We start from the raw sequence: 15,078 nt of genomic DNA, 5'->3' as shown, positions 1-15,078 counted from the left end.
TAAATATATGGCCTCAGCTATGTGGGTCATGGTGATTTAGAATCCACTTAATTTAGCTGCCTTCAGCACTGCGGTTTCTCCTTCGGATGTTGGAGGCGGGACTGGGTAGTAAAAATGTCATAAACTCATCAGCAAATTCCCTCCAGCTCTCAAGTCTAGCCTTGGATTCTGAAAAGAGCCAGCCCTGGGCGGAGTGTGGGTGGGGAGGGTGGAGGCTGGGGCACAGAGCAGTGCCCTGGGGCCGCCGTGGAATCATAGCTTCCCACAGCTGGGTGGGGTTTAGGTTAGACCCAGTGAGGAGCTTGTCCTCATGGTGACAGGCCAAGGTCAGCAGACGATGCAGGAGACAGGGCTGTTCCCAGGCTCTGGAGAGCTGATGGTGAGCTGGGAATGACAGCAAGGACCTGGACAGGGTGCCGCCTAGCCCCAGGGTGCCATGGATGCTGGGTGCTGCCATCAGGAGGGGCCAAGGCCTGGTTTTGGGGTTGTTGGGAGTCAGGAGGTGGCACAGTGTTAAGAGCCCCACCAAGAATCCTGGATTCTGAACTTGAGCCGGCCATGAACCTACTCTATAACCTTGGACAAACTATGTTGCTTCTTAGGACCCCAGTTTTCCTCAGCTACTGAAATGAATTTTCTGTTTTCTGATCTTTTTCCACTGATGACTCTATCATAGCTTTCTACTTTATATTCGTGGCCATCCAACACAAGACTGTCAGCAGTGCGGCCTGGTTGCCCACCACGTCTCAGGCGGGGCAGTGGCATTGGCCGCGGTACCGTTCTGCATTGTGACCATTCCGGGAAAAGGAGAGAAGCTGGCGTCCTGGAGAACCCATGGGGCCTGGAGTGGGTAGCAGCATGAAGGTGGCTTGAGGAACATGACTGCCCCTCAGGCACCCTGGTAGCCCAGGCCTTAGTTTAGATGCTGCATCTAGCCCTGGACTCTAGAGACAACCAGGGAGAAGCTGGCAGCCAGAGGCAGAAGCCCGTGAAATGCCAGCAAGCAAGTTCTCCAGCTTCTCCTTGCTGTGGCAGGGACCGGGATCTGGCTTTCTGGGGATGGGCCAGTCCAGCTCCAAGGCTGCTGTGAAGGAGATATGTGTGCCCCAACCAGGAAGGATGTTTTTGGGCCTGAGGACCATCCTACTGAGAAGGAGGAGATGACCTCCAGGGACCCCTCCAGCCCAGCCTTTCCCATTTGTCCAGCCTCCTTTGTTCCCCACCCCCAAACTCCCCCTTCATTACCTGCTCGCCCCGCAGGGCCTGGTGGATGGTGAGACTCCGGTTGTTGTGCATGGTGAACAGGATGGCTTTGCCCGTGTGGTTGAACCGGGGGGCTCCAGCCACGTACACCCGCCCCTGCCTGGAGGACACGACCGATGTGACTGTGTACCCTGCCACAGGAGGAAACAGGCTGGTCTCTGGCCCCACGTGCTCAGCAGGCCTTGCCAGGGCCCCCCGAATGGCTCAGCTCTGCCGGAGGGCAGGGAAGGCAGGGAGGGCATGGAGGGCTGGCCCGGCAGGTGCGTTAACGCAGGGCGGTCGTTCCCAGGCCTGTGCCCGGTCCTGGTGGGAGGAATAAAGAAAGCCAGGTGGGGCTACTAAAAGGCATGGCTGACCTGGAACATCCACAGCGCCTCCTTCACAGCCCCTGCAGGCTTGGCTTTTGATCTCCACCAATTGGCCCCTCTCAGGGGCCAAACTGTGTCTTCTTCATTACCATAAACCCCTGCTAAGTGGCTCATGGAAACTAGTGCTGTCTATCTGGGGATAAGGATTACAGGGATTTTTGCAGCCCCAAAGCTTGCAGACTCAAAGGAGGGAGCTCCCAAGCTCCTCCAGGCCATGAAAATGCCACACAAAAGAGGAAGAAATGGAAACCCAGGGGCTCTTTGGAAGGGCACCAGTCTGTGTTCTCAGGATGGCATTGCCCGATCATTGTGATTCTCGGGGTGCCCAGCCAGCATCCAGAAGGTGAACGTGTAGCACCTTCAGGCCACTGTCCTGAAAGTGGGGCAGGTGTGCAAGCTGAGAGTTCCACTTCCTGCCACACGACCTTGAACGGGATCCCAGTTTTTAGAAGGTGTCAGGCCTGTTGGCAGCTCCTGGGCTGTTTCTGGGGAATGGATGTCTCCTTCTGCCATGTGTGCATGTGTGTGCAACGCTGTCCCTGGGGTCCTACCAGCTGGCCCCAGAGTGGCTGCAGGATGCACAGATGAGCTGATTGAGTGGCCAGCGGTGTGGGAGCAGTAGGGTGTCTACTTTGGTTCCATACACAACCTTTTTGACTCTTGAAAGCGTGTTCTGGGAAATGGGGCTTGAAAGGTCAGGAAAGGTCAGGACATTGCATGGGGGTCGCGAACGCGGCTGTGTATTTAGCACAGTCCTAAATGAGGGTAGGGTGGCATTAGCCTTGCGATGTGGAACAGAGATTTCTTCTGAGCTGAGTCCGCAGTGGCATGACTGGGAATGTTTTCAGTTGGCCCTGAGCTATTGGACTTCCATACAAGGAGGGATGGGTGGTGGTGGGAGAGGCCTGGGGGCCTATTGTCATGGGGGCAGGCATGGGCAGACCCCCAAAGCTCCATCAACATTGAGAACTTCCTGCTTACATCATTCTGTTGGTGGTGGCTTCAGTTTTCATGTGGCTGTTTGGCCAGCAGGCAGGGCCACCCTGAAAGCTGAACCAGCCTCTCTGAAGGCCTGACAAGAGGACCTGCGTCAGAAGGCCGTACAGCTTCCTCAGCACGGAGGCGGAGAGCCTGGCCTCCCAGTCTCCTTCCCCCATAGCTCTCTCTTGGGGCATGTAGGGAGGAATCTTCCCTACCCACCCAAGGTGGTGACTGTGGTTAAGGCCAGACAGCTGGGCTTCATAAGGGGACTTCATCCTGGCTCTACCCATCAGGGTTTTCTGGGAGGAGGGGGAGCATCTAGAAGCAACCACTGGGTACATTTCAGGTAGAGGTCCATGCCTTGTCATTTATTCTACCTACTTACTTGCCAGGCAGGGTGCCAGGCATGGTGGGCACTCGGCTGAAGAGGCGATCATCCTGATCGGTGCTTGAATCAGCACCGAATGCTCCGTGTCGTGTGAGGGCAAGTTCTGGCTCCCCCGGCTCCCCTCCCTGCCTGTGGCGCATCACCCGCCCTTGCTCTGGCTCTCACCCAGATATGCGCCGTGGTTCTTGAGCTCCTCGGGGAACTCCTTCAGGTAGGACTCCCGGAGAGGAATGACCTTCCCACCACTGGTCTCCTTTAGCACAGCTCCGTTCCAGTCATAGGCACCGACGGCTCCCAGCAGAATCCCATCCTGGCATTGGGGAGGGGACACGTGTCAGCTCTTATCCCCCCAGGTGCCCCTCTCTGGGAATCCACACCAGGTCCCGCCCCATGAAGCACCTGCCAGCCACCCTGGACATCTTCTGGATTCATATTTAACAGCCCACCTTGTAGCCAGGATCTTTGGCTTTTGAATGAGCCAAGGAATCACTCCTTGTTCAGAGTCAACTAAACACACAGGCATTTTTGCCTCAACACATCCTTAGAGAAAAATGGGTCAAGCAAATCCCAAGGGTGGGATCTTAGGAGAGAGGGAATGTTCTAGAAAGAAACTCCAAACCCACGACCAAACCTCTGTTAGTTTTGGGCTTCAGAACCCCACCAGGAAATCTCTTGTCACTATGCCTTCCTCCTGACACTCCTTTAAGCTGTGCCCCTGCACTTGGCCTCCTTCCACATTCCTTTGTAGAGTCTGAGTTGCTTCCCTGTATGTGAATCCTATTTCTTCAATTTTTAAGTAAAAATTTACTGAGTGTTTACTTTTTGCCAGATGCCTCATGGAGCTCCAAGATCCTAATTGAATACACGAATAAATGTAATAGTTGCAAACTGGGATAAATGTGATGAGGGATGTAATCAGTGCCACAGTGAGCATTCATTTAGATTGAAGTGGAGGTCAGCAGAAGTATTTTTGAACAAGTGATGCTTACCCAGATGCTGGGAGGGGGTGGGGACAACTTGTGCAAAGGTCCTGAGGCTGGAAAGAGTTTAGAGCCTTTGGTTTGAAGGAACCGAAGGCTTCTTGATGGGTCTGGAACAATGAGTGAGATGGGGCAGAGTGGTTCAAGAGGAGGCGGGACAGGTGAGCCAAGGCCATGCATGATGACCAACGCCCTGAGGACAGAGCTTGTCATTAGTTGTAAGGTAAGTGGATGCTGCAACTCTCGGGCAGGAAGACAGGAAGCTCTGACTCCTGGAGTGAAGTCTCCATGTGACCGAGCCCAGGGTCCTTTCCTGAGGACTGGGTCTGCTCACACTCTGGGCTACACGTGCACGCTATGCACCACCGTCCCACCTCCTTAAACAACCCAAGGAACCAGTGGGTACAGGAAGACAAACAGCAAGCACTTAGAAGGGGAAGAGAAGTGAGTAGGGGCAATGAGGGACGAGAAGGGCGGTGGGAGCAGGGAGGGGCTGCCTTCCTGGGTTACACTGGTGATTAGGGGCCGAAGGGTGGGGAAGCAGCTTTGGGCTATTAAAGCACTAGCTGGTGAAGTCGCCCTTCTCCCACAGAGCCTCCCTAAGCCCAGCTCATCGTCTGGATTTGAGGTTCCCCCACCATTCGGAGCCCAAGGCATGTAATCCCCCCTTACTCTCAAAGCAATGGTGCCAATAAAAAAAATGTGATTCTGGCCTTGGGACAACCAGAGCCAACTAAACACACAGGCAGGGTCTTCCTGCACTAGCGTCATTGGTGGCAGAGGAGGAGGTGAGACTGTGAACCTTAAGCTGTGCTTCCTTTTCTCATTTCCAAAGTGTCGCTTTAAAGAGTAAAGTTGATCTTATCAAAGGGTTAAAAATCCCAATGTTCTAGAGGTAGAATGGGGCATTCTGACAGTGTTTTCATAACTATAAATAAAGTGCTCTGGAGAGAGTCCGATGCACTTGGTTGTGTTTAACATCATGCTCTCTGATTAGCTTTCTCCCTCCTATTCTGTTTGGGCCTCAGCCTGGGAGAGCCTGGTGACCCACTGGGGCCAGGATTGGGGCCAGGCGCTCAGGACTCCCTGCCCACCATGTCACCGCCAACATCCCCGAACTTGGGTGTGCTCCATTCTTTTCAGAACACTTTCTCATCCAGTCACCCATCTGCATGAGGCCAGAAGGACAGATGTCATTATCTGCACTTGACAAAGGAGCATCTGAGGTTCAGAGAAAGAAAGGGACTTGCCCAAGGTCACACAGCAAGTCAGAGGCAGAGCTAGGATTTCAATCAGGAAGGCAGGTTGAGGAGGAGAAAATATCCATCTGCTTGCCAGAAGCCTCTGGATGCTGCTCCCGGTTCTCCAGCTGCGCTCTGCTCTGGGAGGAGCGCAGGGTTTGGGCTTCACCTCTCTCTCTTCCTTTCCTCCCTCTCTGCCTGTTAAGTTCAAGTTTGCAACTACAGGTCAGACTTTTTTGCTTCGTGGAGAAACCTTTGAAGATGAATTTTTGACTTTGCAGATGACACAAAGCCTCTGTGATGCACTGAGAACGGTGGGCTCAACCCAGGCGCCTGGGATTCCGCTCGGGAACCTGATGCTGACTTGGCACATGTGAAGCCTGGGGGTTCCACAGGGGCTCCTGGATCTGGCAGCACGGGCCGGGGGATGGCTCCCAGGCTCTTGCCTTCCGCCGTTTTACCCGGGTAATGGCTGCAGGCTTGTGGTCTCAGTGGGAGGCCCTTTCTGGGGAGGGGCCTCCTGGGGGCTGGGAGAGCCCCACTGAGGACAGGTACACTGGGAGGGGAGTAAGGGGAGGGCTGGCTGGAGCATAAGCGAAGCCACCAGAGCCAACTTCATTATGTCACAATTTTTTCCCAGCTGTGGGAGCCCAGATATTTGGAGTTTGGAAAAAAATCTCGAAGCATGTGGCCAAAGTCGTGACAAGAGGGAGCCGCGCCTATAGGCCCAGCTGGGAAACAAACAGCAGGCCTCACGCTCCAGGTCCGGCAGCTGCTCCCTGATTTGTGGTCTCCTTTCCTGTGGGGCCCTCTGGGCTCCCACCAGATATCAGCAGGGTGTGCCTGGGTGCCCCTTGTGCAGGTGGACCCGTGGCACAAGCTGGCTTTGCTGGAGCTCTGCGTGAAAACGAGAATGCAGGCTTGGCGGCCCTCAGAAGGCCTGAGGCCCAGCCTGTGCCCTCTCTGAGGATGACCTGCACCTGTCATCGCCCGAGCACGGCGCCCGCTGTCACATCCTGCCAGCTCAGCTCCTACCCGCCCTCTGACCTGACCTCTGCAGCAGCCCTCCCTTCCCAGACGAGCTGAATGCTTCCTGGGCCGTGGCCCTACTTCCCCCAGCTCCACATTCCAGAAAAGCCCCTGTTCCCAGCCAGGTTGGGCCCATCCCCAGCCCTGGAGGCCCTGTAACCTAGGGCAGCGGTTCCCAGCTGGGGGTTGATTAGCCCCCAGGCAACATTTGACGATGCCTGAGAAGAGTTTTGGTTGTCACAGCTGTGGGTGGTTGTTGGGGTGGCTATGGCATGTGGTGGGTAGAGGCCAGGGGTGCTGCTGAACACCGATTGTGCATAGGACAGCCCCACAGCAAAGAAGTATCCAGCCTCGATCATCAATGTGGCTGAGGCTGAGAATCCCTGGCCTTGTGGCTAGAGCATGCGCTCTGGGGACAGACATTCCTGACTTCCAGTTCCCCCTCCAAAGCTTCTAGCTGTGTTACCTTGGACAAGTTTCTTTCTCTGAGCCTCAGCTTCCTCAGCTGTTCTGCTGTAAGAATTAGCATTTTTAATTCTTAGCGGGTGCTTGGCTGATAATAAGGATTTGGTACATAGCAGCTCTTCTCATTGATTAATTCATCCCAAAGTACTTCCAGGAGGCAGGAGTCAAAGAATCAGATCTCACAGTCGAGTTAGTGCTGCAGATGAGTCTTCATATCAGCTCGTGAGAAGTGCTCGGATGGAGGCACAGACAGCTATTTTGGGGCCCAGAGGAGGGGATGACTGATTGGGTGTATAGTGGAGTTAGAAAAGGATTTTAAGAAAATTTTACTTGATCGATTATTACGTAAGTCTCAAAATGCACACTTCAGTTCCAAGCATCAAGATTCAATTCTACAAATATTTTTCAGACATCTATTCAAAGACTAAGGGTCAGAGAGGTTAAATGATTTGTCTGAGTCTGCGTAGCCAGGCATTAATGGAGTTAGAATACCAGACGCCAGCAGCTCTTCTTGGCATTGGAGAGGAAGGACGGTGGAGGCGGGCGGAGGTGGCCACTGGCGGTCCTGTGCGCAGGTGTGCAGGGAGGCCGCCTCGAGAGCACCAAGTGCTAGCTCCTCCCCCAGGCCCTCCCGTGGCTCTCTAGTGCCTGTGATTCCACCATTAGAATGACTGTAGAGGGGGCAGGAGTCCATTCTCAAGAGCCCCTTCTAAGGCAAATATACCATTAAGAGGGTGGATTATACTGTAGTTGCTTGGATCCTGGCATTAGACTTGTTTTCAACAAGCTCAAGGTTGAGCCCAAGGAAGGACGAGTGCCAGGATGTTTAGACGGGGTGGGGCAGGAAAGACCCAGAAACGGGTCCTCCCCGTTTCTGTGGAGGGAAGCCCCTCACTGCGTGCCCTGCTGGAAGCCGGTGGCCAGGGCAGTGAGCAGGGGCTGTGGGGGCAAGAGGCACATCGCACTTGACTGCTCATCCGAGATCAGAGGGTTGGTTGCCTCTGCTCAGAGTTTCCCGGAATGAGGCCCAGGAGCGAGGTGCTGAGCACCAGGGCGCAGCCCAAGGACACACAACTGGGCTTAGGAGGACCCTAGTGAACTGGAAATGATCCCTGCCACCAGCAGGCACCTTGTGAACAATCTGGAATAACATGCCGGCATGCTTGGCGACCGTGCTTTGGCCTCACGGGAGGGGCCCATGGCAGCCCTGATGGCAACCCCGGCTGCCTGCCCTCGCTGGCGGGTGCGGGGGGCACCCCAGGGTTCATGCACACGAGGGCGCAGGAGGCTCCTAGGTCATCTCACCATCGTGGATTAGTTTCTTTCACTTTGGAGTGAATCAGATATGCACAATGAATTCAAAAGCAAAACTCTTAGGAAAGATTACAGCTTTAAGGTTTCAACGGTTGAGAACCTTAGCTGTCCAGCCCACCACCCCGGGAAGGCCCGTGGAAGGGCTCAGGCCGAGGAAGCAGAGGGTGTCAGCTCATCCCACGTAGGTTACGGGAGAAATGATCTTTTTATCTTGGGTGAGTCACCCAAGCTTTTGTGTAGACAGGCCCACCCTAATAAAACTGCTTCCTTCTGTAAACTTTTGTTGTTGAAGAGGATTTATGGACTGCAGGGTAGGATGTTTAGTCTGAAATTCCTCTGCAGGGTCCTCCTGTAGGAGGAGCCTCCTAGTGGTCCATCCATCACCAGCGGATATCAATTATTTATGGTCCTGTTCCTTCCTCCAAACCTTCCCCTTTTGGCCCATGGAGATTACAGACTCTTAAGAGTCTATGCCCCCCTGGGAGGTATGGATCCCTTCTGCAAGCTTTCTGGTAGCTTCTTCTTGATTACTCAACTTGACAGGGAGTTCACCACCTCAGCAAGCAGCCAGCAGTAATAGGAGCTATTTCAGCTATCGGGTGACCTCTGCCAATAGCGTTCCAAATACTAATGAAAACATTGGCTTAAAAATCCATTCTAGAATTTGACCAGGGATCCATAGCTGGTCTTTCTGATGGTAATTTCCAGAATATTCTCTTTCCCTGTTTTGTAAGTCAAGACTAGAGTTTCCTGGGTTGGCTCCAGCTCTCTCAGTTTCCCCAGTGGCTCTGTCTTTGGCTATCAGCATGGGATGCAGTTTCTGTGGTCTCGAGCCGTGAGCTCTTTGGGTGGCCAGGTGATGTCTCGGGGTCTCCTCTCCTACTCTGGGCTCTGGTCCCTTCCTCTTGTAGTTTTAACCCTTCCTAACTCAAAGGTTGGTTTCCTTGCTAGACAGATGACCCTAGCAGACAGGGCAATGGGCCACTTGGCCTTTCCCCTGCCATTTGAGAATGTTCTCCTGGGTCCCTCCCCCAGGGCTGGAGATCTTTCCTCTGACTTAACTAAACAGGCCTGGGGCGCCGAAGGCTCCTTCAGCTCATTTGCAGGAAGCAGCTGTCTGAGGCTGCCAAGGTGGGCACTTCTGGGGGAGAAGAAGCCTGGGGGCTTGCCCAGGAGATGGACTTCCTTGGGCTCAGGACTTGCTTTGGGCAAAGCTAAAAGTGTGGAGCCACCCCGATCCCCAGAGAGATCTAGCTGACCCTGAGAGCAGTGGAGATGGACTCACAGGGACAGGCTGGCTGTGGCCAATTATGATGGCATTAGTGGCTGGCATTAAAAAAATCTGTGCTCTAATATAGTAACCCACTGGCTGGTCACAGTACCAGACAGCCCACCATCAAATTGCACCATTTCTTTGGATTTGGAAGGGTTCCTTTCTTTCCCTCCCCTCCCTCCCCTCCCTCCCCTCCCCTCCTTTCCCCTCCCCTCTCCTTTTCCCTCCCTGCCTCCCTCCCTTCCTTCCTTGCTTCCTTGCTTCCCTCTTTCCTTCCCTCCCTCCCTCCTTTTTCTTTCTTTCTTTCTTTTTCTTTCTTCTTTCTTTCTTTCTTTCTTTCTTTCTTTCTTTCTTTCTTTCTTTCTTTCTTTCTTTCTTTCTTTCTTTCTTTCTTTCTTTCTTTCTTTCTTTCTTTCTTTCTTTCTTTCTTTCTTTCTTTCTCTTTCTTTCTTTCCTTCCTTCCTTCCTTCCTTCCTTCCTTCCTTCCTTCCTTCCTTCCTTCTTTCCTTTCTCTTTCTTTCTTTCTTTCTTTCTTTCTTTCTTTCTTTCTTTCTTTCTTTCTTTCTTTCTTTTCTTTCTTATTAAAGAGTCTCAGAATCAAATGTCAACATCTTCTCTTCCACAGTCCTATCACATAAAAAATTCCAATACCTGTCACTTGAAAACAAGATGGGGCGATAGAAGAACTGGGGTCTGTATCTACAGGTTGGGGAGAGGCACCCTGCTCTCTGTGACTGGGCAAAAGAAAAAGAGTTGGGCATGTAGAAAAAGCTGCACAGGGGAGTGTATGACCTTGACCTAAACAGCAAGCTGGGGCTCTGAGTCCTGGTCTGCCCCTGCAGCTGGGGAACCTGTAGGTCCTTAAGGACTCACCTTGTTCCACTCACTGAGCTGCATGGGCCGTTTTCAGGGCTCAGCTCAAGCATCCACAAATAGCTGAAGTTTATCTTAATTTCCCTTCTCTTCAGGTTCCCTGATTTCTGGTGTACACAGATCACAGTATGAGAAGCAGGAGACGGAGCTTGTTTTATAAGAACATATCTCCCCAATTAGATTTCGAACTGCTGCCAGCTGAAATGTTACCTCAATCTTTTTTTTTTCTTGTTTATTCTGTTAGTTGTCCTAATTGTTACCCTCATCTTTATCTATTTTTGTCTCTCCATTTCCTGGTACAGAGCCTGACACACAGAAAGATGCTCAAAAATGACTGTGGAATGAATGAAAGAGACAACGGACATTAACTCTCTCTCACTGTCCCTAACATCAGGGCTGGCCCCGACGTGTGCTCAGATTTCCCCCAGTGTTGTGCACACAAACTTCCTCTATTCTCCTGCTCACTGCCACCTATAGCTGCAGAAATCCTTGTCCTCAGGGCCCTGCCCAAGTGCCATCTCCTCCCCAGATCCTTTTCTGACATGGCCCCCATCCCGCCCAAGCTTGGGCCTTTCCTTCTATAAGACCCTGATCACACACTGTCTTGATTAGCATGAGATGTGAACATGTGGTTCCTCCAATGAGCTCCATGGAAGGGGACCTCCTGAAGTTGTACATTTTTAACCAGGAGAAATCCTATAGTTTCTTTTATTCTAGTTGGCAACGCTCAGGACTGCTGCTCTGGGTGGTTTGCAAGTTGACCAACTCCTGGTGGCAACAGGAAATTCTGGTTCCTTTTCGTGACTTAGTTGCATTTGACGAATCCTTGTTGGATTTGATTACACTGGATATCCTTGCTCAAGTTTCTGATCAGCTCTGTTCCCAGAGGTAGGAGATCAGGGCTAGTCCTGACTAGTACATGACTCGCTGCCTGACCTATTGGAGGGATACTCTCGTCTCTCTTCCTGCCGGCTCCTTATGCTCAGACTGCAAACTCCTTGCGGGCAGGGCTCTCGCCTCTGCACCTCGTGGGATCGAGCACAGGACCCAACATGGGGGAGGCACTGGAAAGATTTGCCGGTGTGACCAGCTGAAAAGGACAACTATTACCACCTGCTGACGTGGCAGGACTGTTTCTGAGCATGAAGTGGGGTGCAGGAATTCCAAATTCCTGGAAAAATGTTAAGTGCTCTGCACCTAACTTGACCGTTAGGGTTGCAGGGCCGCTGCATGTGCATCTTGCTGTATGCAAGGGAGCATGGGATTGTCCAGATGCTGCTCAGGAAGAGCTGAGCGTGAACCGTGTTTCCGCCCATCTGCCTGCTGCATGTGGGGCATCTGTCCCCACACCCTCTGATTTGGGATTTCTGACTCAGACCCCTAAGATTCTGGATTCTCTTACCAAGCAGCTGCTTGGTGTAAGGGAGAGAGCGTGAGGTGAATATTTCTCTCACTTAGACCACTTCAGCTGGTCACTCAACCATTCTGTGACTTGGTTTCTTTAGCTGGAAACTGGGAACAAGGAATCCTGCCCTCTTCATCTCAGTTGCGCAGAACACACACACGCACTGGGACACATGTCTATTCAAAGCTCGCCCACGAGAGCTCGTGCGGATATGGACACATGCAGGCTTTCCCCACATGACACTCTTTGCACGTGGAGCTCCCAGGAAGGGCTCATGCCCAGACAGTTTATAAAGCCTTTTCACTGGCAGCACTTCCTCTGTCCCTCAGGCAATCCTGTGGTTTTCAGCGGAAGCTTGCGAATCAGAACCCGGTGAAGTGTGAAGGGGCTGAGTGACTGTCTGAGGCTCTGGGGCTGCCAGCAGAGCCCCAGATGCCACATGTTGTTTGTGACGCCATGTGCTCACCTGGGACCTCTGTAATCTGATGCCGAGTTCACACAGAGAGGGGAACCATGAGGGCCACATCTGGACACCCTCGTGATGTCGGCGCATGGCTGTGTCCCTGCTGGCACAGACTTTCTTGGTCACGTGTGGGCACTATTAGAGCACATGCAATTGGTTTTGCCAAGTTGGCCTGGTTTTTACACGAGGCCCTATGGACTAAGTGGGACCATTGGTTTTCAAGGAAATGTCCCCATTGGCACTCTGCACAGGGAGCATGAGACAACTTACTGTAAGTTGAAGACCTTGACATCCCTTTTCCAGCCACAGAAAATGGGAGGCAGAGAGACCAAGAAGAAGAGAAGGGAGAGAAGAGACAGCCCAGGAAAGGAGTAGGTTGACTGAGAGCGCTGGGGGTGCAGGAGGGTGGCTGTGACCTGGTCCGTACCTCCACCACGTGAGAGGAGAAGCCCGTCTGTGACATCTCCAGTCCGAAGGAAGTTTCGTTCTTGTTGGTGCCTAAGACAGAGGGACAGAAAGAGATCAGTTCCATGGATGGCTTAGTGCCACACACATTTGCAGCTTAATCCACAGCATCGGCTTCCCAGGGGGCACCTTCCAGGAAGTGAGAGGGACGCTGAGTCAGCCCCTCCTTGTCTGCCCCAAGTGGCAGCCACCCTGCAAAGGAGGCACCGAGCACCTTCCAGGGGGTCGTGTGCATGGATTATTAGTGGTCCACTCCCTGCTGCAAAGGGCTTGGGACAACTTATATCATGGGGTATGTCTGCCATAAAATGGTCAGCATCGGGGAAAGGTCAAGAGAAGTGCATGGAGAGAAATAGTTTTGAGCAAGAAATGGAATTTCCTACTTTGTTCATTCCTCTTATTCACCATGTTTGGTTCTAGCTGCCACTGGATGATTCCCAAACATCAAATAGACCCTCTGGAGGGAGACCGTTGCCACCACAGAGGTGCATGGGAAGCCTCCTGTGTGCTGCAAGCCCCTCCCCGCAGAGGGCCTTCAGCTTGTCATCGGAGCCAGTGTTCTTGTCACCCTGGACAATCATTTTGAGGAGAATTACACTGATTTGCATATTTAAGTTCTAGTGTTAGTGTCAAAACTCAGGTTCATACTTTCTATTTATCCTTGTCTACGCGGACTGTGTTTTGTCTCCTGTGTCTGTAGCTCATTGTTTCCGACTCCCTGCAGGCTGCTCCGGCTTTGGGACGCTGCTTTCCACCTCTTGACAATCCTCCCACATGGCAAAGCCCAGTATGGAAAGGGCCCTGTATCGTAATATATGGTGCAAATCTATGGCCAGTCAAAACTGGAACTTCAGTCGAAGGGAGAAAGGCAATCTGAAGGAACCCTGCAAAAAGCTCTTCGGTGGAGTGGGAGGTAGGGATGAAGTGTTTTAGACTCTGGAGTCAGTCCAGCTGGGTTCAAAGTAGGGTTGCCAGAGAAAATCCAGGACACTGTTACTTCATTTCAGAAAAACAACGAATCTTTTTTAGTGTAAGTCTGCCTCAAAGATTGTGTTTTCTATTTGCTAAATCTGGCCACTATCGTTCAAACCCCAGCTCCTTCACAAGGGGTGGGTGTGCTGGCAAGTCACCCAGCTCCTTTGAGCTTCATTTTCCTCCTTGGTAAAAGGAGGAGGCGATCAGCAAAACCATGTCCCGGGGCTGTTCGTAGAGCACACGCAGCTGCATGTCCAGCACAGCTACACTCCAGTGCTGGCGTGTACCGTGAAGGGGGGACTCCTGCGAAACCATTTCCTTCTGCGGGGTTGGATATCACTCCGAGGTCTTTACCTGATGTGACCCCAGGAATATGGACCCCTCTCTATATGAATTGCTCACCTTCCAAGCTGAAGATCCTGTCTCCCAGGGCATCGACAATGTCCTTCAGGGCCGCCTCGTCGGTCACGTTGAAGAAGTGCTTGTCATCTGGATCACTGGCGATGTATTTGATTTCATTTAGAAAAGCTTCTGGATTGATCCCCCTGCGGTTGTAGTAGCCCAGGACCTGCCAGGGAACAGGGCAGGGCGACAAACCAGGACATAGCGCAGACCTACCCGCATACCCACGGCCCCGACCTTGGGCCCCAGGGAGGGCTGGAGTCACTGCTTCGATAGCCATGTGTAGTCCTCAGAGTCCCATTTGCATTTTGAAACAGACAGTTACAGACTGGTGTGGTAGGGGCCAGAGGTAACCCTGTTCTAAGATGGGGCTCTGGGGGTTGGGAGGCTGGAGGGTTTCTAGTTTTCTGAGGTTTCAGAATCTCCCTAGAAGAGAAGAAAAAAGCCCCACGACTATTGTGGATAGGCCTAGGCAGAACAGAAAGAAGGTTCTCAACTTGCTCTTTGGAAGATAAGGCAAGGAGAGGCCCGTCCAGGCAGCTTGCTCACTGTCCAGAAAATGCCCCCCCGGGGACCCCGGGGGTGTGATGGTGGAGCCTCTATAAGATAGCTGGCAGCCTGCGGGCGTGGGCAGGGAGCGGGCAGGACAGGCGGGACAGCACTCACGGCCACGGCGTATCTGGTCACGTTGTCCCTCTCGCTTTCCTGGATCACCTTCTCCAGGTCCGGGCTGTCGTGGGACTCCCCGTCCGTGATGACGATCATCACCTTCTTGGCCCCTTTCCTTCCGCCCTTCTGGAAAGCTTCTGAGCTGAAACCCAAGCGAGGGGGGTGGGGGTCACAAGAGGGACATGGGGATGGGGCAGCCCCTGGTGTCTCCCCAAAGGGGCAGCCGCAGAAGCCCCCTATGCTCTCCTCCAGCAACCCAAAAGGTTTGGGAGCTTCAAACCACAGAAGAAGCGGGGCTGAGACGCCCAGGCCACTCCAATGGATCTCTATCTGCTGGTCTTTAAAAAGTGACTTAAAAAAGGCCCTCTAGCCTCCTGACCATGCTGTTTTGGGCAAATAGAGGGGCTGGGTAAGCCTGGGAGGGGAGCTCAGAGCCAGGTGGAGAACTTCAGAGGCTCTAAGTTGGTGGTCGAAAAACCCAGTTGCACATTAGAATCACCTGGGGAGTTAACTAACTAACTAAC

General features: G+C 52.8%; 1 protein-coding gene across 1 annotated transcript in view; it reads right to left on the bottom strand.

The window, feature by feature from the left end:
• The window catches only part of ITGA11 (integrin subunit alpha 11), a 113,086-nt gene that overhangs the window by 28,451 nt on the left and 69,557 nt on the right, over positions 1–15,078 (bottom strand). Inside the window, exons 8-12 of the mRNA XM_054564223.1 lie at positions 14,552–14,696; positions 13,886–14,051; positions 12,471–12,541; positions 3,166–3,310; positions 1,246–1,394 (exon numbers count right to left, since the gene is read on the bottom strand). Of these exons, the coding sequence (XP_054420198.1) occupies positions 1,246–1,394; positions 3,166–3,310; positions 12,471–12,541; positions 13,886–14,051; positions 14,552–14,696 (676 nt within the window). The remainder of the gene's footprint in view (positions 1–1,245; positions 1,395–3,165; positions 3,311–12,470; positions 12,542–13,885; positions 14,052–14,551; positions 14,697–15,078) is intronic.

This window comes from Pteronotus mesoamericanus, unplaced genomic scaffold (genome assembly GCF_021234165.1).
Source record: "Pteronotus mesoamericanus isolate MK-2021 breed Mesoamerican mustached bat unplaced genomic scaffold, CSHL_Meso_final contig_164, whole genome shotgun sequence".
In the NCBI taxonomy this organism is placed as follows: domain Eukaryota; kingdom Metazoa; phylum Chordata; class Mammalia; order Chiroptera; family Mormoopidae; genus Pteronotus; species Pteronotus mesoamericanus.
This window is presented reverse-complemented; position numbering and strand designations above follow the sequence as displayed.